This window comes from Barbatula barbatula, assembly GCF_947034865.1.
Source record: "Barbatula barbatula genome assembly, chromosome: 19".
Taxonomy (NCBI): domain Eukaryota; kingdom Metazoa; phylum Chordata; class Actinopteri; order Cypriniformes; family Nemacheilidae; genus Barbatula; species Barbatula barbatula.
In genome coordinates, this window is record NC_136782.1 from 8,618,814 (window position 1) to 8,643,660 (window position 24,847).

Here is a 24,847-nt window from a genome sequence, read left to right on the forward strand (position 1 = left end):
CAGTTTCAACAAATGAAATTCCCTTAATCACAACTAAAAAGCTCTCCCTATTATTATTTCATAAAGATTTTCTCAGTCACTGAGTGCAGCTGTGACAAGTCAGAGGAGATCTGGCCCTCCCGGCTGAGACTGGTTTCTCCCAAGGTTTTTCTCTCCATTTATTTATCATTGGAGTTTGGCTTGCTCACCGGGAGACTACATTTATTAGATATAATTTATTAGAATGATCTCGCTTGTTCTACAAACACCATGCACTGTGCTGTGCTTTTCTTTGTTTTTCTTATTTTCTCCTGTAAACCGGCTTTGGAACAATGCACATTGTGAAAATCGCTATATAAGTACAATTGAATTTGTAATAATAAATATCACTTACCTTATTTTTAGGAATGGGGTGATAGTTTACATTGGAAAATATTACTTTTAAGCTTGAAGTATGAATGTCTGGTAGGTAAAGCTCTGAAAATATGATGTCTTGAAGGTTTAATGGTTACTTTTAAAACAAAATAAACAAACTTTCCATTCTTGTACAAATAGCATGACAATGTCTCTATGTGTTCACACAGTCTATAAATATCAGCAGAATATTGCACAGCTTCATTACAATACCCAGCAAATATGTTCGACAGCAGCAAGTATATCTAAAGTCAGATTTTTACAGTTTTGTAATAAATATTTAGGATTTTGAGAGCAGGCATGCAGTGCTATGGAGGGGATAGTCTCAACTTTCAGCTGAAAACTAAACACATGGTCAGAGCTTTGTACACCACAGAAGCCCTACCTATTATAGTCTTTTCTTTATATTATTTGAATAATTGAAATTATTTGAAACCATAATAATTCAATTAGGTTATTTGTACTAACATACCATGATTTGATTACATTTAATGCAATTTTTCACAAAATGCCCACTTTTAAAACACATTTTATGATGTAAAACACATCACACATTTTAAGATTCTAGGTCTGACAATTATTGGGCAGTTTATCAGATATGACCACTTATGTACCAAACAAAATGATCAAGTACAGCATGATGTACATTTGAAAAAAGAAAATATCTTTGAGAAATGTCTTTTGGATCAATGATGGAAGTCAATGGGGGCCAATGCTGTTTTGTTCTTCAAAATATCTCCTTTTGTGTTCTGCAAAAGAAAGTCATACAGGTTTGAAATGACATGGGGTTGAGTGAATGATGACAGACTTTTTATTTTTTAAGTGATTTTGAAATGACCTTAACTCAGTGTTGTTTAAAAAAAGTTGCTAATTCCCTATCATATTAAAGTGGGAAACGTTGCATAATCCATGGATAAAAGTGGCTACTACCCCATAATAATAATAAATCCCTGGGCTAAACATAATGTGGAAGCCTTAAAATGCTTTGTCACAACATTTACATTTGATGTATCACATGTATCACATTCAAAAGTACTGCAGTAAATTAGGACTTCCCCCTTCTCTTAAAGGGGCAGTTCACTTTAAAATGAAAATCCTACCATCATTTACTCACATTCATGTTGTTTTTACACTCACAAGCTGTGGTTTACATGCCTTGAAAAGTTTGCTTAAGCGTAAACCTTTGTTCACAAACGTACAAAGTCTTTCGCTCTCCATTTCATGACATTTTGGCCAGACACTGTTGTCCATTTTTCGTCCGTAGAAACATTCATACCGTCTTTTTTACACGTTTACCAAGTCTCCTTCCCTCCTGATATAACTTAGTGCACAACGTCTTAAGTATTCTGCCCAGAAATGCTCCTGTTCTTCAAGATCTCATTGTGGGAGACTGCAGTAGATCTTGCTTTGAATGCTGGTACTGTGGTTGGGGTCTCCGCCTTCCAGGGGGAAGGACAGGGCGCTTTGAGCTGTGGTTTTGACGGCATCTCGGGGGAAACAGCAGCAGAAGAACGCTCGGAGGTGGCGAAAGACCGCCTTACGAAAGATGATGAAGATCCATGGGTCCAGGATAGGGTTAAAGGCAGAGAAGCGGAAAGCCATGAGGTTCTGCTGGTCGTTCCCTACCGGACTAATGGCATTCACAAAACCACAAATCTGAGAGAGAGACAAAGAGAAAGTGAGATTAGCTTGGTGGGAGAGGCAAAAAAAACAGAACATCCTCTGTCTAAACTTCAATCTATCTTTGTCTAGTCTGCAAACATTTGACAGATAAGCTGTGTTTTTCTTAAATAAGTACACTTGAGTACACTGACGGTAGATGAGGATGTACGCACTGTACACTATTAAAATCTATAATAACTGTACAAATGTAATGTGAAAGATGAGGATAAGATGTTAGACAACACAAATGTCAGTTTTTTTCTAAGACAGGTTTGTCGATTTCAAGACAAAACAACCTCGGTCTTAAAATTACTTCTTTCACTCATCCTCACGTGGTTTCAATCCATTTGATTTAGAGGGCATTATCTATAGGAATGTCAAAGCTGGTGAAGGCGGATGAAGACTGCTCATTGAACACCAAAAAGAAAGGCATACGGCTTTAGTACTTATTGTGTAAATGTCTAAGTGTTAGTAATAAAACATGAGTAGTAAACAAAACGTTGGCTTTTTTTGTCGTGTGGTTATGGTAACCTGGTGGTTCACAAGGGAATTGCAGGAGGTTCACTCTAAAAAAGAACGAATGTGGCTTAGTAAATTTCACAAAAAAAATAAACAAGTTATATTGACCTTATAAAATCTACATATAAATAAAACATAAATATTATTTAAGTTTATTTCATAAACAAATATGCATTTAATTTACAAATTATTCATTTAATATGCAATTCACAATTTTGGTGAATTGAATTCTAATAGAAATATTTGAGTTAATCAGATTTACTTCATTTTAACACTTAAACTCACATTTACATAATTCAAACAGTATATTTCTTTGATTTCACAGCTTTAAAATCCAGTCACAATTTGTTTGAGTGTTAATTGTTTAACGTTAAATAACGGGGTGTTCGGAAAACTGGATGTCTACCAGTGCTTTGAAATGTTTTTAATTAGAAAGATATGTTAAGAATAACAAAAGTTATACTCCTAATAAAAACCTCAAAACAGACCAAAAAAATGAAGTTAAAAGTGCAAATGTGCTATTAAATTGAAATATTTACTTCCTCGGGGGGTACTTCAAGAAAATATTGTCAAAGATGTTCGCCTGGTACAAAAGTTTAAAACCCCTGCTTTAAACCAGGTTGAGGACCAGCACAAGATACCTGCCCAAAATATCTCCCTATTTGACTGTAGTATTATTATCAGTTCCAGATTTCCTGCAATAAATAATCAACAGATCTGTTGTGCGATTAAGGCTGTGCTCTGGAAAAAAACAAGTATACACGTTAGTATGCTTTGTGCATCACAATTGTTTGAAGTTAAGATCAGAAACCAAGACCGTAGCCGCAGTAAGGAGGAAACAGCAGATGTAGGGCGTCTAATTTCACTGTTCTTAAATTCCCCCAATTTCCTATTTCATAGACTTCCACATGGTTGCTAAATGATAGTTATTCTAGCTTTTGGGCCGGAGCTTGTTTTGCATTGGTTCAGAAAGTTCTCCAAATCTGAGGAACACGTTGTTCTAAAGAGGTAAGACATCGGTCATGGTTTCAATTCCTAATCTCTTTACTCAATTGTTTCTATTTCACATCCTGATTTTCCAATTATTCTACTTTTGCATCAAGCAAAACCAAATATATGACACCAGAAACAACCTTCTGGAAACCAAAGTTAATGTAGTTTTACACTGATCTAAAGATAAAAGCTTCAACATGCTGTGAATAAGAGGTATAGTTTTGATTTGAGCGTAATTCATATTTTTAATTCGCTTTTAATTTTAGAATTTTTAGTTGTGAGTTTTAGCAATTTTTTGTTGTTTATTGGTTTATTTTGAATGTTGCTAGATAAGATGAATACATTGTTTATTATAATTGAACTGCTTTAAACTTTCTTCAATTCATTTGAGGCAACATTTAGCTTTTTCCAATCATTTTAGGTCAGTATTTTATTTTAATGAACAGGAAAGTTTTATAAGTTTTAATTTGAGTAAACTAAAAGCTGTGTCATGAAATATCAGGAACAGAACCCAAGTGCAGACAGCTCTTCAACAAAATACATTTATTTACTGTGGACAAAAAACATAACTCAAAATCCCTGGAGGGGGAAAACAAGAACAAAACATGAACATAATTTAAACCTTGACTTAACATAACCTAGAGACCAGAGGCAACAGCACAAGACAGGGATGAAGACAAATGAACCAGCACAGGACAGCTAACCAATGGCATTAAATAGGAGAGGAACAAAAGAGGCATACCGAGGGCAACAGGTGAAGGGCGTAAACTGATAACGGGATAATGGATAAGGAAACAAGGGGCGGGGCTAAGACCAAAAACATGGAACTGTTTTGATCCTGTCCTCGCTGTAGTGGTTCTAGTTCAGGCTGACAGGATCAAAACAGTTCCATGTTTTTTGTTTTAGCCCCGCCCCTTGTTTCCTTATCCATGACATGACAGTACCCCTTCACCAAGGGACACCACCTGTCGACCCCAAGGGGGAACACTACATGAAAAAAATCAAAACACTGCAAAATGATAACTAAAGTCCAAACCACAATCTGGTGGGCCACCAACAGTCTTTGGCCCAGAGACAACACCCAGCGGGGGACCATAGACAGGAACATGCCAGTAGGCCCGCACACAGGAGCATCCCCTGTAGGGCCCGCAGACAGGAATACCGTTTAGGCCCAGTGACAGGAACACAGGTGGTCGCAGACAGAAACATACTAGCGACCCAAAGACAGGAACACCGACAGGTGGGCCGCAGACAGGAAAATAAGCCAGTAGTCCTCACCCAGGAACATCTCCTGGGGGGCCCGCTGACAGGAATAAAGTTTAGGCCCAGTAACCGGAACACAGGTGGTCGCAGACAGAAACATATAAGGCGACCCAAAGACAGGAACACTGACAGGTGGGCCGCAGACAGGAAAATTAGCCAGTAGACCTCACCCAGGAACATCTCCTGGGGGGCCCGCTGACAGGAACACAAGAGGGATGGCCACGGATAGGGCAGATCCTGGCGTGGATTCAGGCGGCATAAACCTTGGATGGAATCTCAACGGCATTAACTCCTGAGGGGAACCTAGCGATGTCGATCCTAGAGGGGAACCCGGTAGCATCGACCTCTGGCAGGTACCTCGACCCTGGTGAGGGACCCCTACAGCCTCGACCCTTAAAGGGGACCCCGATGACCTCGACCCTCGAGAGGGAATCAGAGGAGATGAACCCTGGAGGGGACCCTGGGGAGATCAACACCGGAGAGGTGCCCAGCTGGCTGTCTGCTGGGTCTTCGCGGCTGGTTCGTTCTGTCATGAAACTGACAGGAACAGAACCCAAGTGCAGACAGCTCTTCAACAAGAGACATTTATTTAACTTAAAATATCTTGAGGGGAAAACAAGAACAAAAACTTCAAAAGAGGCATAACAAGGGCAACAGGTGAAGGGTGTGAACTGATAACGGGATAATGAATAAGGAACAATAAATGTCAGCAATAAATGTCAGTTAGCCTTGTGAAAACTTGATTTATTTAATGTGATTTATTGGGATTGATAAAGTTATTTCTTTTCTGTGTAGGGTTGGCACTGATGAAATATCAAGATTTAAGGGCAGTTAAAAGGGCACCAAATATTAGCTCATATTTATTATCCAGATGCTGCGCTCCTCTTGACAGCTTCTCACTCCACAGCTTTGATATATGATTGAGTTAGACTGAAAATGTCGTAAAGATTTTGTGTGTCTTTGCCTGAAATGCGGATGTTCTATCAGGTACACTTTTTATTTTGCTTATGAAGTTCTAGTTTTCATGACACACTGCCACATGCGTACTGCACTGGTCAGGACCACTTTGATGGTCTGCTAAGCATCTGATTTTTAGCTATTTAATAAGTGCACACACTATTTTTACAAATGCAATGAATTAAATGTGTCTCAGCCTGGAGCGTATAGCAAACAACCTTAAGCAACTCAGAAGCCTACCCTGCTCATTGTAAAACGCCACCTGCACGTTAAAAAGCGACTCTAAGGTCCGCTGTCCAAATGTCAATATGTGATGAGTCAGGAGTGACAGTGTTGTATTTTCAAAACAACATTGGGTGAAAAAGGAGCAAACCCACCTGTTGGTTTGACATAGGTTAAATTATAACCCAGTGGTTGGCTTTTTCCCATTTTGACCCAACATTGGAATGAGTGGAATACTTCTGCTGGTATTGTGACAATGCTACCGGGAAGACCTGTGTAGTGTCTCTTACTGACAAGAAGTGCTGTTGCGCTTTGTGTTTACATTTACATTAAGTCATTTAGCAGACGCTTTTTTATGCAACCGCAGCTATGTGGTATTGTCATTGTTTATATTCCATCACCAGATGCAACATTTATATCAAATACATTGACTACTGTAACTATGCTGAATGCTGTGTGTGCCAAAAATAATTTGTGTTTTATCAGACAGATTTGTGTAAATGTTGCTGTTTGAGGCTTAATACCCAACTTCAATAATGTAAAAGTTAATATTAAGCTACATGAATGGCATTAATGCTGCTATGATGAGTCATTCCTGCAAGGTTCTCAATCATCAGCTTTGGCAAATAAATTGACGTCCAGTGCCACCAGCTCTGTAGTGAGTCTGCGATCGCATGTTTCAACAGCTGTCAAAACACCTTAAGCAAACACACCCCAAATCATTTCCCTACATGTCCATAAGACCTCATATGGTCCTACAGTGCTGTTATTTTCTCGCCGGTGGGCTGCAAATCAAGTTGTGACAGGACACCAAAGATGGCCCATCAGTATCTCTTAGAGATTAAGACACTTGAGGTGATCAATTGGTCCAAAGCAAAGTTTGGCTTCCTCACCACGTGCTGGTACAGCCCGGTCTAATGGAAATTCGTAATTAAGAGAACGTTTACATAATGGAAAAACTGAAAGGTTTTTCCTTTGCGTTTTTAAAAAGTACACATGACGGCGTTATCAAAGCGATCTGCATTTACACGGATCCGGGAAACAAATACAAACGCTGTATTATTCATGCCAGGTCAGTGGATGGTGATGTTGAGCTGTAACTGCACACATACGCATTCCCTATTTTTATCTAGAATCGTAATTTTTTTTTGATTTTTAGGAAAAAAAAACATTAGCAGCATCTAACCACACCCCTGAACCTAATGTAGGCGTATGAATTGGCTGCCTTTAAAAAAATGTTGCTGTGAAATTGCGTTGAGTCAAAATAAACATGTTATCATGTCAATTTTCTTGTAAATTTGTTGTTTATTTGCACTATTTTAAAATGGAAAATCTGTACAATATAATGTTTTTATAACCAATTCTTAAATAAAAATGTATAGTATGATTAAAAGATAGCATTGCAATACCTAAATACAAAATTAAGATTTCAAAACTACGGTCATTGCTACTCATTATATAGACTAAACTCTGTCATTTACCTCAACAGCCGAGTGGTTTCACATATTTCTGTGTCTCAGTGGTTAAAGCATGACGCTAGCAACGCCAAGGTCATGGGTTCTATCCCAGGGGATTGCACAAAGTGAGAAACAAATGTATGGTACAATGCAATGTAAATCGCTTTGGATAAAAGTGTCTGTCTAAATGTAAATGTAATTTTATTATTTATTACTGTGCGACCCACAAATGGGTCCCGAATTAAAGCTTCACATCAGAAAAATGCATTACAGCTGCTGTTACTACAAACCCTACAGCATCATTTTTGGGCCACTTTAATTAAAAGCGATAGTAGAGATATGACAGGAAATGATGTGTTGAAGAGGGAGTGATTAGATCAGGAAATAATCGAGCCGGACTGGAACCACACATCTAGTGAACGCTAACCGCAAATGCATTGACCCCCATGGCCCTGCTCGTCATCTGCTCATTTGGAGTACTGACAACTTTACCTAAAACCATTTATCCATTATAAATTCTGTAATCGGTACAAGACGCACGTCTATTCGCTTTGAGGCCAAGCTACTGTAGTGTACATAGATATAGACAACATTAACCTTTGGCAGATATGTGCATTTAAAATGTACAATCTCTCTTCACGGAAATTGGACCACAAATGTGAATGAAAGTCCTTCCTGTTAATTCCACCAGCGCTGTTCATGACTACGATGTAACTAAAGCTTATCGACAATAAAAAAGACAAGAATGACATATGTCTCTCTTGGTATGGTGACATTTCCCTTTACCATTGAATCTAATGAACACAAGCAAAAAATGTTGCAATAAAGCCCTTGTTGAGATCCATGAGGTGAATAGCTGCCACATTTTACTCTGTCACAGCATATGTAATTTTTTGCACTTGACAGACTTCAGCTGAAGTTTTAAGGAAATCAAATGTCACTTAAAAGAACAAACAAAATGGTTTGACTTCCTCAGCAGAAATGAAACTGAATCGGTCATTGATGCAACCTATTCCCTCCTGCCTTAAGAACACTTCTAGACTTTATTTCCTGTTTTCACATGCAAGTTTGGCCTATTTGAAACAGATGTGTGGTTTTTACCGCACCTACAGACTATAACTAAGAGGTTTTCGATAAACGTGTCACCAGTATTACGGCAAAATGTTGTAAGGGTGACTGTTACAAAGTGTGGCCATTAAAAGACTTGTGCTACATACTCCAGTGAACTATGAATACCTCTAAATATATTATCTTCATCCATTTTGCTTGGGGTTTTATAACTCATCTCCATTTTGATAGTCATCCTTCATCAAATTGCTGACGAGCATTTTCCGACACTCATCAGATTTCATCATTTCCCTCCACTCTGTGTCTACTGCCGCCTTTCAGCCGTTCAGAGACATCTGCGTACTTTCCCTCCAACCATTGAAAATATGTCTTGATACTGTATCTAACCTGACCACACACAGCAGCAGCAGTTTGAGACTCTGTATGCTCTGACACAGTTTTTCTCAGTGATGGGCGTGAAATGCAACACGTACAAAAAAAAGTGTTGCTTGCTGACTGAACGACGTGAAGGGGAAGAACAAGTGGAGTACATTAAGATCCTTTAATTAGATTTTTAAATCCTTTAAAGCGGCCCTTACTCTCATGTTAATCTTGAGTACTTACAATAGTATCGCACGTAATAATTTTTCATGTTCGAAAATAACTTTCCAAAACTTGTACGAAGACTGGGGGAGTGTATCGAGCACAGAAATACTACGTAATACGTATAACTAGTTTTTTGACAGGTTGACCATGTGCAGACAGCTCTTCAACCAAAGACATTTATTTAACATGGACAAATAACCTAACTCAAAATCCCTTGACTTTCATACTGAGGTTTAACATTGCAAAAAACAGACTTATCAACTCCGGTCCTGGATGGCCAGTGATCTGCATAGTGTAGTTCCAACCCATATTCAACACACCTGGTCATCATTTTCAAGCAGTCCTGAACATAAGTTAAAATTGTAACTGTTGCTGAGTTTTGTTTTATCCACGGGTTAGGAGTGGAAGAATTGGTATAGTTAAATAAAGATGCTCCACCCATGCATTTAAAATCGAAATGCAACAGCACCCTAGAAACAAGCCAGAACACCCTAACAACCACTTAACATTGCACTAAAAAAACACCAACCACACAGAAAAGTTTATTGTTGTGGTAAATTCTACATAGGCAGATTGTCTTGTTAACAGTCGGTAATGATTATTAGTACATCAAAGAATGTAACCTAACAGGACAGGTGCTACCACCTGATCAAAGTGACAATACATGAGTTGATAGAATAATAAATCTATTTTGGGAAAGCCTCAGGCTTTAAAAGAAAAACATTTCACATACACTCTAAAAAAGGTGCTTCAAAAAAAGCTTTTCAATACCATAGAAGAACCTTTTGGTTCAATAAAGATTTATAAAAAAGTAAGAAAGAGATGGTTCTTTGAAGAACCTTTGACTGAATGGTTTTTCTGAATTCTTCTATGGCATCACTGTGAAGAACCTTCTAAGCACCTTTATTTTAAAGAGTGTAAATCCCAAAGCGCTGTAAGTTTCAACATCTCGCCATATTGTCTGGAAGTGTACGAATGCTGCTCTGTTGCACAGAGGTTCATTAGATCATCTGCTGTTTCGCAAGTTTAATACGGTGACATCTCAGCCTCCCTGTGCATTTACAGCTGCCTAAAATAGCAGCAGGCTGGTAACACATCAAGCTTTCCCCACATCCACGCTTATATTGTGTTTCACTGTAAGGGCTTTAAACAAGCTGAAAGGCTTTTGCCGTAGATCAAAATTCAGGTCAATACTAGTTGGATAAGTGAATAAAGGGGTGTGTCGAAAACAGGCACACACAAACCCATCTTAACAATAGCTAACGCCAAAATATTAACACAGAAAGTTCTGACATCCGCTTTGTCTCAGCAACTCAATATAAGAGGCATCAATATGTTGTATAAGCCGTGTGACTGCTTGCACAATGCTGACCAGCTCTCCTTTGTTTCTTTAAGGGTCAGAGTTCTACTCATACAGGAATGAAGTATTTAGAAACGCATTTGTCTCCCATGTAGGGATGTTCATATTGACCATTTAACCTATAACCGATAGTAAAAGATTTGACCAATTAATGCTATCAGTTAAACGATCTAAAAGGTATGGTGATTTTTTTAAGTTCAATAATATTGATAATCGTTTTTAATAAGAATAAGTTTTAAATAACTATTAAATACATGTTTTTTTAGTTTTCTGTATGGTGGAAGAATTTTTTTTTTAAGATTCAAGATTTGTATTTGTCACATACACATTTTAGAATATACAACCAGCAGTGAAATGTAGGTCAGGTCAGCACCAAAGACAGTTACCCAAGTCTTTTATTTTTTTGCAGCTCTGCTTTTGCAGCATTTGAGGTAGATGTCTTGCAGGGATGGTAGAGCAGACCCTGAGATGCACTCAGCTAAGCGCACAACTCCTTGCAGGGCTTTGCAGTCTTGGCTGGAGCTGTTTCCATACAACACTGTTCTATGGATAAAACACTTTCTATGGCCCCTGAAAGCTTTGAGGATTGTTGGTGAAAGCCTGAATTTCCTCAGCTGCCGCAGTCTTTGGTACAGTCTTTGCCTGGCTTTATTAATCTGTGTCTGAATGTGTGAAGTCCAAGTCAGGTCCTCAGCGATGTTCACACCAAGGTACTTGTAGCTGCTCTCCCTCTCCACAGGGGTCCCTTTGATCATAAGAGGAGCTGGCTCTTCCTGAAGTCCACAATCAGCTCTTTGGTTTTGGTCACGTTCAGAGAGAGACTGTTGTCCTGGCACCAAGATATTAAATTCTATACCTCATCCAAGTATGCGGTCTCGTTATTGTTGGAAATAAGGCCCAGAACCACCGTATCATCAGCAAATTTGATAATAGCAGTGGAGCTGTGAGAAGACACGCAGTCATGTGCATAGAGAAAGTAGAGTAGGGGACTCAGGACGCAGCCCTGTGGCACGCCTACGCTCAGGGTGATGAAGTTGAAGGTGAACTGGCCTACTTTCACTACCTAAGGTCTGTCAGTGAGAATATCTTGGATCCAATCGCAGAGTGAAGGATTCAGACCAAGATTCAGGAGTTTGAAAGTAAGCTTACATGGAACTATAGTATTTAAAGCTGAGCAGTAGTCAATGAATAGCAGCCTTACATTGGCTATTCACATTTACATTTATCAGCGCTCACTGGTAGCCTTGCTCATGGACAAGTTTGTTTCAAATGTAGACGCACAACAATCGCGCTCACATATCTGTCCTTTCCGGGGACATCCGTGCAATTGGAAAGGGTGTTTTCTGCCAAGGTTCTAACTGTCAACAGGCTCCAGACTGTCCCCACAACACGTTTACATGTTACTTTATTTAACAAAAAACTAGCTAAGCTTTGCTGATTCTCAGTTAGGGAAATTAACCGAAATCATGTCACGTTTCTCTTGGTTTAGTGGCAGGTTCTGAAAGATCATGTATCCATCATATTAAAGGGGGTTCCTCTCTCACAAAACGTTAGGAGTTTAACAATGACCCGAGCAACTTTAAGGCCATTGTATACACATGGGACAAATCAAACAGAAAAACAGAAATCAAAAAAATTCCCAGAATATGTGCAGGCACACGCAAGTCTAAGTGCATTACAAGACAGCAATATACAAAAATCATAAACATGCAGCAGAGCAGGTCTGCACACAAACATCGTTTGTGAACCATTTCTTCAATCACTGAAATAAACATTGATGATGCTCGTTTGTCTTGTGGACCTTTGACTGACCTTACATGTGGTTTGTGTGGGATATCAGGAACGCAAACCAGAACGGAGCATGCATACTGATGCCCACCAACAGACAGATTTGACCTGGAGGTATTTCATGTCAAAACTTAAACAATGTTCTCAATGTGTGTCAGACGTTTGGTGTTTCCATTTCATATTTGCATGTACATGAAAGCTCATTTCCATGTGGTTTCTTTGTTCTCTCTCTTCTGAGCCATACAAACTACTCCGAGCGACAACAACAACTCTGTGCAATATGATATTAAGTGCTCACTGCTAAGAAAACAAAATTACTAAAGCAGTTGTTTCATTGTGCACATCAGAAAGCGTGTGGTTTTCTGACATTTGTTAAGAGATACAAAGAGACCTAAAGCAAGAACAAGATTCTTATCTTTGCACCATTATTTTTTTGGCACACTTAACAACACATCTGCAAAGCAGCAATATTTTATTCTTAAATAAGCTAGACGAGCCCCTTCCCTAACCTCACTCTTAAATCCAACGCCACTGGTGCTATATAGCGTTTATACTAAAAAACAATTATATTGGTTATTAAAAAACCAATAATTGGTCATAAGTGTAATTAAACCTTTCAGATCAATGAATCTCAACTCATTCTGTATGTCTTGTGACTTGTGATTAGGACTTCTTCAATGGTTGAATTCTGCATCTCAAGTACCTGGAAATGTTTTGTGGGTAGGGAAGGAGAGCGCTTGAAGTAGTGACCTAAATTCGACTTTATATTTTAACCACAAAGTGTATCAGATAAACATTAGCCGGCGCTCACGTTAGGGAACCGACTGTGTTTTACCACAAAGGGAGGACATTTGCAAGATACACTCGACTCTATCAAACAAAACAGCTCATATCAAGCCAAGACGACTCGCTGACTGCAAAATGTCCATAACCAAGGAAAAACATTATAAACGAGACAGCAGGAAAAAACTATGGAAAAGATTCTAATAGTATGTTCTCACCATTTAGAGAAATGAAGTAGTGGCATAGTAAGTCTGGGAATTAATGGGAATGTATTATGTAGATAAAGGCCATATAATGTAAGAAAACACTTTCTGGCAGTGGTTGAAATGAAAGATGTTCTGGACATAAGTTTTAACAGAATGAGATGTGCTGGAACAGTTTGTATACGATATATCAATTTGTTCATATTTGCGTTGTATTTTTTACATACGCGAGTACAAGAAATGCACAACACAAATGACCACTGTACTTTCCGGTTAGGCGTCTTAAAAGAACGTTCATTAAATGATAAATCAATGTCAAGATGTCCTCTCTCAATAACAATTTCCATCAAAGGCTTCATTGAGGAGAAAGTATGAATATCTGTGGTTTTAAAGAGAACAGGATCCGTTATTTTGTATGTACTGTACATCTGCTCAAAAAATACAACGCATAAGATACAAAACAGGCAGACTCTTTCAATAGAACTGACCTTACTCAAACAACCCCAATGGTATTTTGCTATTCCCATCGAACACCCATTTTAGATTTTCTAACTGAAAAACATCTTTGGGTTTTAAGGGAAATGTTTCATTTTGGAAAACTGTGAATTCACAACAATGTTTCATCACTCCAGAAAACAAAGGCAGGATTATCCCATACATATGCTTTGGGAGTTAATTTACCCACTTTGACGCACAAGAAACATTCATAAACCTCAGTAAAAACAAAAGTCTCAGAAACACAGAGCGTGGGCCATTGGTGACCTCAAACCACAGACCCCAATTCTGTAGAGATGCTTTGAGCTGTTCCATTGAAATAGTCAAAACATTTAAGAGCATTACTTAAAATGTTTTGTATTTCATCTATTGAGATTAATAGTTATGCATTATGCCATTTTAATAAATTGTGACATGCATGTTATTGCCTATTTAAGACCATTGCACAACATAGGGCCCAGATACAAAACATGCCATTTTAACAATTGATTAACTTTAAAAGATGTATTATCTGAGATGATATGACAGTAGTACAATGTTATTTTGTATTTTAGTCTAACAAGGTTTGGGGGTTATTCTTTAGGGCAAATATTCACACAAGGATGGTAAAACCTGAGATCCATCTACATTGTTGGACCCAGCCAATGTTCCAAATGAGAAAACATTATAATAAACATACTAAATGATGCTTATTTAAGGAAAAACAACAGTCTGTATGATAATTCAGGTGTACAGTATAGCTAGCTGTATATTAATACAGAGATTTGAAAGCAACTCAATAGGCAGGTCCTTATTGAGATGCTCTAACCACACCCAACAGGGGGAGACTGGGGCTAGTTGTCACACATTTTACAGTGTTGAATATTTTTAGCGTCAGCTAAATTTTGAAAGTGAAATGTAGGGTCAGCTAAATTTTTTGAAAGTGTATATTTGACCCGTAGTTGAAAAGATGGAAAGAATATGAAGAGCAGGGCATGTTGTCATACTGTCTGGGGTAAGATGTCACAATGGAAGCTGTACAATAAAGGTTTATTGCGTAAAAGGTATAGTTCACCCAAAAAAGAAAATTCTATCATCATTTACTCAACCTCTTGTAATTTCAAACCTGTATGAATGACTTCCGTCATGAAGTTTGAAGAAAGTTGGTAGCCGAACAGCGACGGTACGCATTCACTTCAATTGTATGGACACAAAACCAATGCAAGTGAATGGGTGCCGACGCTGTTTGGTTAACAGCATTCTTCAAAATATCTTCTTTTGTGTTCTGGCGAAGGAAGAAAGTCAACAGTATCTATTGTCAACTGGATATAATAAGGGGCCCAATAAAAAATGTGCGATTACAAAGAGAAAGTTACTTTGGATATAAAAAGTTGATCGTGTCACGTTACATTCTGAAGTATTTTTCTGAAAGTGCTCTTGAAATCCAGACCTTTCCCCAAAGGAGACTAGCTAGTTTCTTTGGCTCACCAATCCGACAAAGGTTTGTATCAATACTCTTGATACAGGCTTGTGTAATATATCACTGGGTCCTCGTCAACGATTCCATCTCCAACGTGGTCAAATATCCCAAAATGTCCACGGCAGAGTGGGTTTCACATGACCCTATTCAGCATGCGTGTGCACCTAGATATTGTTTGGTCTCTAGAAGTTACTACAGAGGGTTTCAGATATCATTGTGTCAGCAGTCTTTCAGTAATGTGCAAACTTACCACAGTATTGATCTCAGTATTGATCAATGCCTTAATGCGGCCATTACTTACTTTCAGATAAACATAGTGGAGAGACATCAGATATGGCAATTAGGAAAGTGTTCCGCGTCAGTGAAGCTTTGATATATACAGCCACTGGAGAATTAAGAGACCATTTTAATTGAATTATAATTTCTAGATGTATTGTGGTCATTCCAGTCCACTTTCTGTTGAAATTTAATGAAATCAAACCTCAGGAGTGACAAAAAGTCATCCAACAGCAATGTAATGTGAACTTTCCTTAATATAAAAATATTACTGTTGTATTGCTTAAAAGTGCACATGAACTTGTTTCCTTTGCAGTATTTGAGGTCTGAAAAATAGAGAGCATCGCGCTCTTCTGGTATTTTCACCTGTTTCTCCAGTTCTCTTTTTCTGCAAATAAATGCTAATAAAAACAAGATTTTTATTAAAAATTTGGCAGAAATATTGTTAGTGGTGTAGGCAATCTAGGCATTTTGAGCAGTTACATCCATAGACGCCTCCTAAGTGAGATATTAAAAATATATTTGAATAGAAAATATTTTTAAATAATTATATGAAATTCTCATTAATGGAAGACAACTAAAATGATTTAAAAGTAATTTAAAAGATAAAATGTCTGGCTTCTTTTAGGGCCTCGAGAGCTTATTATTGGTCAGGGTAAAAATGACCCAGTCCTGTTGTTTAACCTTGTGACATTTTAACACCCAATAAAACTGATCACTATAATAAATGTTGCACAATAAAAGGGAAATTAAAGGATATGCGAGTCCAATAGCTCATAAACAGGCACCCTTTATAACCCTTATGGCAGCTCGAGACCATTGAATTAACCATGCTGAAATACACCTGGCAAGTGGATTCAAGGTTAATGGCTGTATCTGAGCAAACAGTTACGTCTGACAGCAGTCCAACAATAAATTAAATTTAGATGACAGAGCGTTTACAGGTTTCGTGTCATTTCCTCGTGTGTGTGATGCGGCAGACATCCGGGTCTGGCAAATGGCCAGTGCCAAGACTACAGCTGACAAAACTTACGGTTTACATCTTCTTGACATCGAAACTTCTAAAACATGGCCTTTGTATTTAACTTTACCGGACCGGTCTCATCAAATGTTGTCACACAAGGCTGGACATATACGGCCTCTGTAACATGAAAGGCACAAGCTGTATATTTTGCAGGATTAAGTGCATAAAGCGTCATGGTTTATTGTTACACAGGTCATATATAACATTTGGGTGGGTGAGTATGCATGTAAATCGCTTTCATTGTGAGTCTGTGTGTATATGGAAAAAAAATCACAATGGTTTTGTTATGTAAACTATTTGCTTTGGAAAAAGTATCTAGTGTTCATTTCCATGTGGCCAGCATGAAGCTCTCATGAGACCACTCATGTCATCTGTCATTTTCCAGAGGAAATCTGCATCTCTGGGGTGTTTTTAACAGATATAGAATATCATTTAATGCATGTTTCCACATACAATCTGTCAGCCTTTCCCACTGTTTGTAATTTGTCCAACTATTACACATGGATTCCTGTGCATTTAAAAAAAGCAAGAATGACCTGTGCGTATTTATGTTTTTGTTACCCAGCCGTTGTTCAGGGGTCTTGTGGACCAACAGCATTATTCATTTTAAACATGGATACAGCCATTAAAATGTATATAAAATACTTTACAGATGTTTATTTTAATCCAATTACAAATGTATTTTAGTCAAAATGTAATAAAAATTAAAATGGTAACACTTAACAAGGTTGTATTTGTTAACAATAAGATGATGCATTAGCTAACATGAACTACCAATAATAAATACTTCCACGGCATTTATTAATCTTAGCTCATGTTTGTTTCAGCATTATGAAAAAGCGTAACAAAGATTAATAAATGCTGAAAACTAACTATATTGCTCATTGTAAGTTCATGTTTGCCTCGCAGAACCTTTGAATGGCCAAGGATCAGCCAAGAAGCCATTTACAGTATGACTAAATTAAGTGAAATGAACCAATCACATTTTATTTGTGACACATTGTGTATAGGGGTGTGGAAATGCCCCCTCAGTTACAGACCAGTGTGCAATTACGAATGAGTTTATGCTGTGAACCTTGAACTATTTAGCGTTTGTTCGATTGTGATGAATTCTCATTGTAACCGAAGTAAACATCGTTCTCGAAAACATATAGATGTCTGAAGTTGAAAAGAAAATCTTTTATTAAATGCATTAACAAATAATCAACCATAAAATCAAATAACTGATTATTAAAACATGCAATTAAACATCATATGTGCCAGTGGTTACTGTTTTATTAGTCTCGCATAGCCAGCCCTTCATACTGAAGGTCTGGGAACTTTGGCTGCTTTCTTTGGTCAAGGCCCGACCAAGAGGCCTTATGACTGACACGTAAAGCAACAAATCATGTTTTTTTTTCGAGTGTTGTGTGGCGTGGAAATGTCCCCACAAAAACAGACTGGTGTACATTCAAGAACGTGTGAAAAGTTAACAGCAAAAACAATGTTTATGAGTTTATGCCGTGATCTTCGCATACTTTTAACAATGTATCATTTAGTCGATCGTGATTGAATTCTTATTGCAACCGATGTAAACGTATAAACTTCTTCATTCAGATGGCTTTGTGTACGTCTCCCGGAAATCCTGTAAAGTTCAACCAATCAGATGACGACTTGAAAAGTGTTCAGAGAAACCTTTTTTTTAATAGAAAGCGCTCCATAGACATGTTAAAGACACCACACTTCATCTAAAATGTCTCCTCGTGTTGTTAAAGAAGCATGTGACATAATAATCATAATCGAATGGAATCGTGAGACCAGTGACGATTCACACCCCTAATTGAAACCGCTGATCTATATGTTCATGACGTCATAAAACTGAAGCCCCAGCACCGCCGTATTATCTACATTATCTAATGTAAACATTGCCCATCCTTTTACCCTTTTTATCCGCTAAATCTGTCTGTTCAGTGTTACAATGCAAATGTCCTTTGTTTGTGCTGTGATTGTTTGGATGTGTCTATATGTGTGTTGCTTTTCAGTTGGGATTGGCTGCCAGAATGCTGTTAGGTGATAATTGATTTGCACAATAGTGTTACAATAGGCAGTTTAAAATGCTTTGAAAATTTCCACATACCACAAGCATAATTATTAAATTTTTTCTGAAATGTGATTAATTTTCTATCAACAGGTGATGATTAAGAATGCTCTAACACAACTCTTGCTTATGGAGAGCAAGTGTAAACAAAACCAATGATGGGTGAAATGTATATATCTTGCCGATGTATAGCAGTGAGTTCCTATATATGCTTGTTTGCTTATATCGGAAAATCGTAAACCTAATGTATTGGAAACGTATTACCACACCTTTCCTCAAAATCTGCACATTTTTGAGAGTCATTCATCTCTGTAAGAAAAATAGTACAAGGATAAGTCATGTGTCAAACTGTAATATTTAGATTAGGGGTTGGTGCACATTTAATAGTAATGCTTGCCTCAACAAACATGATAAATAATTAGATTAAGCATCAAGCTGTTATACACAAACATAACGTTTCTCTTCATTTATTCCACCTGTTTTAAAATATGCCCAATTGAGATCAAAACTCCAACAACAAAAACACCACGGTTCTATTTTTGTTTGGAACTGTTACATGAAAAGCAGGGTTGGTCTAATCCAGTTACCCAGGGTTGTCAGGTTTGTCACGCCTCTACATTAAAAACCAATACTGACGGTGTGCTAAATCAACACATCAACTGACATATGGAGTTATCATTCAGAAATAATAGCCTTTGTTATGCAATTCAGGACTGAAAAGCAGAGTTGATCCCAGATCCCTCTGGGGGAGGTACACGCCTAGTGACTACACGTAACAAAAACATTTGACCTTCAGATCACTGAGTAGGCAGCAGGTAAATATAAGAGTTTACAAACGCTATTTTGGTCCACAGCTGACTTATTCGTGTTTTGTGAATCATATGAACTGTGGTTTCGTTCGGGCGATGCAAACTAAAATGTTTAGTTTTAGATTTAAAGAATTACTTAGAAATACAGAAATGACTGAGTGCTTGTCAACGTTGGCAACAAGGTATTTAATAATTTAAAAATCTCAGTGTTCATTTTCCTTTTCTGAAAAACTCAACTCAAAGTTTATTTATAGAGCACTTTCAAAGCCATTAAAATGGACCAAAGTGCTGTCCATAGATAGTAAATAACTAAAAATACATAGAAACATAAAATACATAAAAAAATAGGACTAAAATAATCAATCATCGAGTCACTCACAATTCTCAAACCTGATCAAACACCAAAAGTTTGATAAAATAAATAGGTCTTCAAGTCCTTTTTAAAAATATCCAGGCTTGACAAGGATTTTAAAGATATTGGCGCCCAATTCCAAAGTGCTGGAGCCGCAACGGAAAAAGTGTGATCACCACTTAGCTTCTGAGCAGAATCATTCTATCATGTTTTCTCACAGATACAACCCCAACTGGGAAACTCGAGATGGGAAATGTTTCCCAGTCGTAACTACGTATTTCCAACGTGACTTGAACGGACCATCAATACGTCCCTGCTAAGGCAAAAGTCAGTAACTTCATCTTTGGTCAAAAATATTTTTGAGACATTCAAGACCTCCTTTAACATCTTGATCAGGAACTTGAGTATATAATGCTGTTTTTTTAGAAAATAATGGGTTGTAAAATATTGCATTAAAAAGGAGAGGAAAATAACAAATACAAATATTTAAAGGGATCCTTCACCAAAAATGAACAATCTGTCATCATTTCCTCACCTACAAGTTGTTCCAAATCTGAAAACATTTCTTGTAATAACCAGACAGATTTTACTCCCCGTTGACCCCCATAGTAGGAAAATTTGCTTTATCGTGTTTTTTTTCTGTTGAACACAAAAGAAGACATTTTAGAGAATGTAGGACAACAAACAGTTCTGCAGCACTTTTGACTCCCATTGTATTTTTTCCCACTGTGGTAGTCAATAGGGGGCAAAATCTGTCAGGGTATAAGCATTCTTCCAAATATCTTTCTCTGTGTTCATCAGAACAAGGAAATGTATACAGATTTGGAACAACTTGAAGGTGAGGTAATGATGACAGAATTTAAATTTTTGCGTGAAGTTTCCCTCTAAAGCAGTGGTTCTTAACCTTGTTGGAGGTACTGAACCCCACAAGTTTCCTATGCGCATTCACCGAACCCTTCTTAATTGGAAAAATAAAATACGATTTTTTTCAAATTCAAAACATAAGTATATATTTTACTGGTCCACAAAATGAACCGTGCATCAACATCACTGTGTTTTAAAGAACAAAACCATAAAAACAATTTCCATCTGCATGCAGCTTAAGGAAGTGTTCTCTTAGTTTTGTCGGTGCTCGACTAGAATTGCTCAACTTGGCATTGCAAATCATGCAGTTAGGACGCTGACTCCCATCACGTTCCGTTATACACGTGAATTCATATTGTACATATTCGTCCGACCAAATTCTTTTTTTGCTCGACATAGTTAGTATGAAAGGATTAAAATATTAAGAAAGAAATCACACGACATACCACAAGTCGACTACTGGGCTCACCAAATTCCCTGCAGCACAGATAGGCCAAGCAATGTTGTGTGATCACCTGCCGCCAATGATGGCCAATCGGGGTGTGTCATCACGAATCATATGAGTGTGTCTTGACCTCCACCGAACCCCTGAGACTGACTCACCGAACCCCTGGGGTTCGATCGAACCCAGGTTAAGAACCACTGCTCTAGAGTTATTTTTCTCAGTTCCATACTAGCGAGTGGTCTCTGGCAATAAGGTATTTTGCCTTTGTAAAGAAGAATACACGAGGTAAACAAATTAAGAGAATAAAAGAATACTTCTTTTTGGCAGAGTGCAATGAAGATGTAAAACATTGGATGACCTGTAATTCCTTCTTTTAAATTCAAATTAAACAGAAATATTACTTATCAGACCAAAGACATGCAAACCGAATATTTCTGATTATATACTGCAAGTTGAAGGATGTACTGTTACTCCGACAAATACTGTAAAGGCGTTATATTAGACAGCAACCTGTCATTTCGAAATCACATCTCAAATGTCACAAAAACAGCCTTTTTCCACCTTTGAAATGTTGCCAAATGACGAAATATTCTGTGTGTTGCTGACCCGGAGAAGCTTATTCATGCATTTATGACCTCAAGACTTGACTACTGTAATGCGCTACTTAGTGGTTGTCCTGCATCATCAATAAACAAACTACAGTTAGTTCAGAACGCAGCTGCCAGAGTTCTAACCAGGTCCAGAAAATACCATCACATAACCCCAATGTTATCAACCCTTCACTGGCTACCCATTAAGTATCGTATTGACTTTAAAGTTCTTTTAATCACTTATAAAGCCTTAAAGGGTTTAGCCCCTACCTATATAACAGAGCTTCATCACACTACAACCCACCACGCTCTCTAAGATCTCAAAACGCACGACTTTTGATAATACCTAGAATAACTAAATCCACCAAAGGGGGTCGAGCTTTCTCATACATAGCACCTAAACTCTGGAATAGCCTTCCTGATACTATTAGAGGATCAGACACACTCGCCCAATTTAAATCTAGATTAAAGACGCATCTTTTCAGCCAAGCATTCAAAATATGCAAAATAAACCACCGGGAGACTGCTGACGTTAGATATTATTTACTAGGTTTTTATATAACAAGTTAAACTATTCATGTACTGTGTTTTACCTTTTTTGTTTTTTCTTATTCTCCCCATGTAAAGCTGCTTTGGAACAATGCAAATTGTGAAAAGCGCTATATAAATAAAATTCAATTCAATTCAATCTGGGTGAGAGGAAGCATTTCAGAGCGTAAAACCAGTACTCACAGTCAGAGGCAATGAGCAAATGACGAAAATGAAGGTCATAGAGGCCAACAGCAGCAGATGGTCCATCTCTTCTTCTCCCTGTCCAAACCAGGTGCTCATCCTCCTCTTGCGTCCGGCCGACACCACCGAACCCCGGCGAGTCAACTGACTCCGGTGCATGCGGCACAGGCTAACAATGACCGAACCATTACACAAGAAAACAATGGCGATGAGGAGTGCCATCAGCATTGCATAGGACAGCGAAAAGGCCAGAGTTCTTCTCTTCTCATCTTCACCTTCATCCTCCGCTTCCATCTTGATAAAACACCATGTTCCTGGACAGTACTGCTTGTGTCGTCCGTATCCAAAAAAAGGCAGCAAGCAGAAAGCAAACGTGAAGAGATATATGAGGAACAGGCCGATCTTTGCGAAGCTTCGCCGTACATGTTTGGAGTAAAAATATGGGTGGCTTATAGCGAGGCATCGTTCGACAGCCATCGCGCACAGTATGAGCATAGAAGCCAGGCCGAAGAATGTCATGGCGAAGGCGAAGAGTCCGCACAGCCAACGATTTCCCGTAAGGCCCACCAGGGATGTGCTTTGAGCATAGCAAACGAAAACAGGTGGGCTGAGTAAACACGTTCCCAACAGATCTGTGAGAGCGAGTCCCGTCACGAGAATGCAGAAGACCGAGGACTTGGTGCGACGGTCCTTCTGGTGGACCCCGAGGATAGCCAGAGCAACCAGGTTGCCAACTACCCCGGCAATGAACATGATAGTGCTCATCACCGGGTTCCCGTTCACGTCTATTCGAGTGATGTTCTCACAGGACTTGTTTGAAAGCATGTTCGGACTGCTTTGCCCTTATACCCGACCCCTCAGGCTGGGATCTGGCAAGAGGCCAGATTTTTCTGTCTATTGGGCAGTTTTTCTTCTTTGAGAATACAAAGAATCTGTAAGGGAAAATATATATTTTGTTAAGATTCAATTATTTCTATCACACTTGCTTATAGCAGATGTTTACTGTTAAGACACAAATGAGGAAATATTCAGTTTTGTTATTGTCTTATATTGAATATAACCCCAAATACGTTGGTCTAGTCATTAGGGGAAAACAAATGGTATTTTATCATTTATTCACCCCATGATTATTTCTTCTGGGAACACAAAAGAAGATATTTTGAGAAATATCTCAGTGGTTTTGAGTTCATAACATGGAAGTCAACCAACATTCTTCAAAATGTATTTTTTGGTGTTTTGTGAAAGAAAGTCTGATTGGAAAAACATGAGGTTGAGTAATGATGAATGATTTTTTCGGGAGAGTGTGAACTGTCCCTTTAAGGCAACAGTGTATCGGTATGTAACTGTAGTCGTGTAGTGATTGTTTTTGTTATAGCCTATGTAACGTATACAGAAGACTGAAACCACATGGAAAACTATTTGTTTTGCTTGAACATAAAAGCAAACGGCAATTTTCATGTGAAATGTGAAAAGGGACAAATGGAAAGGAAAACATAAGTCATTCAGTATGACATACGAAATATTTAAAGTAAAATGCAAGCAAATTCGTGAGATCATGTTCAGAATTCTTTGCACAAGATGCATTTTGTAACAAATAATACCGGATAAACATAGATTATACTTTTTTTATCAGCATGTGTGTTCCTGGGAGTAGGCTAGATGAAATCAGTAAATAAAGTACTTATGGGCTATTCCATGAAAAGAGCAAAACCAAACATCTAGTGACATCACGTTGAACAGTAAAGTATGCGCGTACCTGTCCGCGTAATGCCCATGTCACTGATGCGCTGCGTCCATTAAACTTCTGAACTCATGTCAGTCACTCCAAACACAACGTTTTAATGCGAACTTCATGTGCCATGTCGTCGGGCTTCCGTTTCTTATGTATCGTCACTTCTATACGATCACAAACAGTTGTAAGTTGGATTACTTGCCCGTCTAGTTCCTGCCGCCCACTGGTTTTACAACTTTCAATTACAAAGCAACTCCAGAGTGCATTACGGAGACAACAGTTAAACCTATATTCGCCTCTTAGGTAATCATTTTCTTCTTGCTTTCTACAGTTTCGTGAAGTCCCTGCAGCTCGATGTGAGCGTACAATGACTCAATAACCCTCCTGTGGCTGATAGATAAACCAGAGAGAGAGAGAGAGAGAGAGAGAGAGCGAGAGCGAGAGAGAGAGAGAGAGAGAGAGAGAGAGAGAGAGAGAGAGAGAGAGAGAGGAGGGGCAGTGCGCATCTGACAGCCTTCACTTACAGTATGTGTTCAGTTATTCAACATTTTATGGATTTGCACGAGATACAAATGTTTTATGGCACTGACCTCACAACTGAATATTGCTACAACATCCAAACCTGGTGATTTTTGGTCGAAATGTCAAGAGAGAAATCTAAGTGTTTACTTTAACTTCATATTTTGATGTAAACAGACGCACTTCTAGCCCATGCTTCAAAGGACCTGTTTTGTCTCCA

At 38.2% G+C, this 24,847-nt stretch overlaps 1 protein-coding gene across 3 annotated transcripts; it reads right to left on the minus strand.

Annotated features, from left to right (window-relative positions):
• Positions 1 to 464: 464 nt before the first annotated feature.
• On the minus strand, positions 465 to 24,522 carry ptgir (prostaglandin I2 receptor). 3 transcript variants are annotated; one of them, XR_013788021.1, is made up of 4 exons: positions 24,133 to 24,482; positions 22,377 to 23,308; positions 1,531 to 2,049; positions 465 to 1,142 (listed from the first exon to the last, which is right to left on the minus strand). XR_013788021.1 is itself a non-coding variant. In XM_079481527.1 (3 exons), the coding sequence occupies exons 2-3, from the start codon at positions 23,199 to 23,201 to the stop codon at positions 1,771 to 1,773; spliced, it is 1,104 nt and encodes a 367-aa protein (XP_079337653.1). In that variant the 5' UTR covers positions 23,202 to 23,308; positions 24,133 to 24,522; the 3' UTR covers positions 465 to 1,770. The 3 variants fall into 3 exon arrangements, 1 of the variants encoding a protein (XP_079337653.1); XR_013788022.1 differs by having other exon boundaries at positions 1,508 to 2,049; XM_079481527.1 differs by having other exon boundaries at positions 465 to 2,049; positions 24,133 to 24,522.
• Positions 24,523 to 24,847: the final 325 nt, after the last annotated feature.

Excerpts from the sequence above, each read along its gene's own strand:
- ptgir (XM_079481527.1), bottom strand. The coding sequence starts at position 23,201 with ATGCTTTCAAACAAGTCCTGTGAGAACATCACTCGAATAGACGTGAAC. Across the intron at positions 2,050-22,376 it reads TTTGCTCATTGCCTCTGACT|ATTTGTGGTTTTGTGAATGC; the intron begins GTGAGTACTGGT and ends TCTCTCTCTCAG.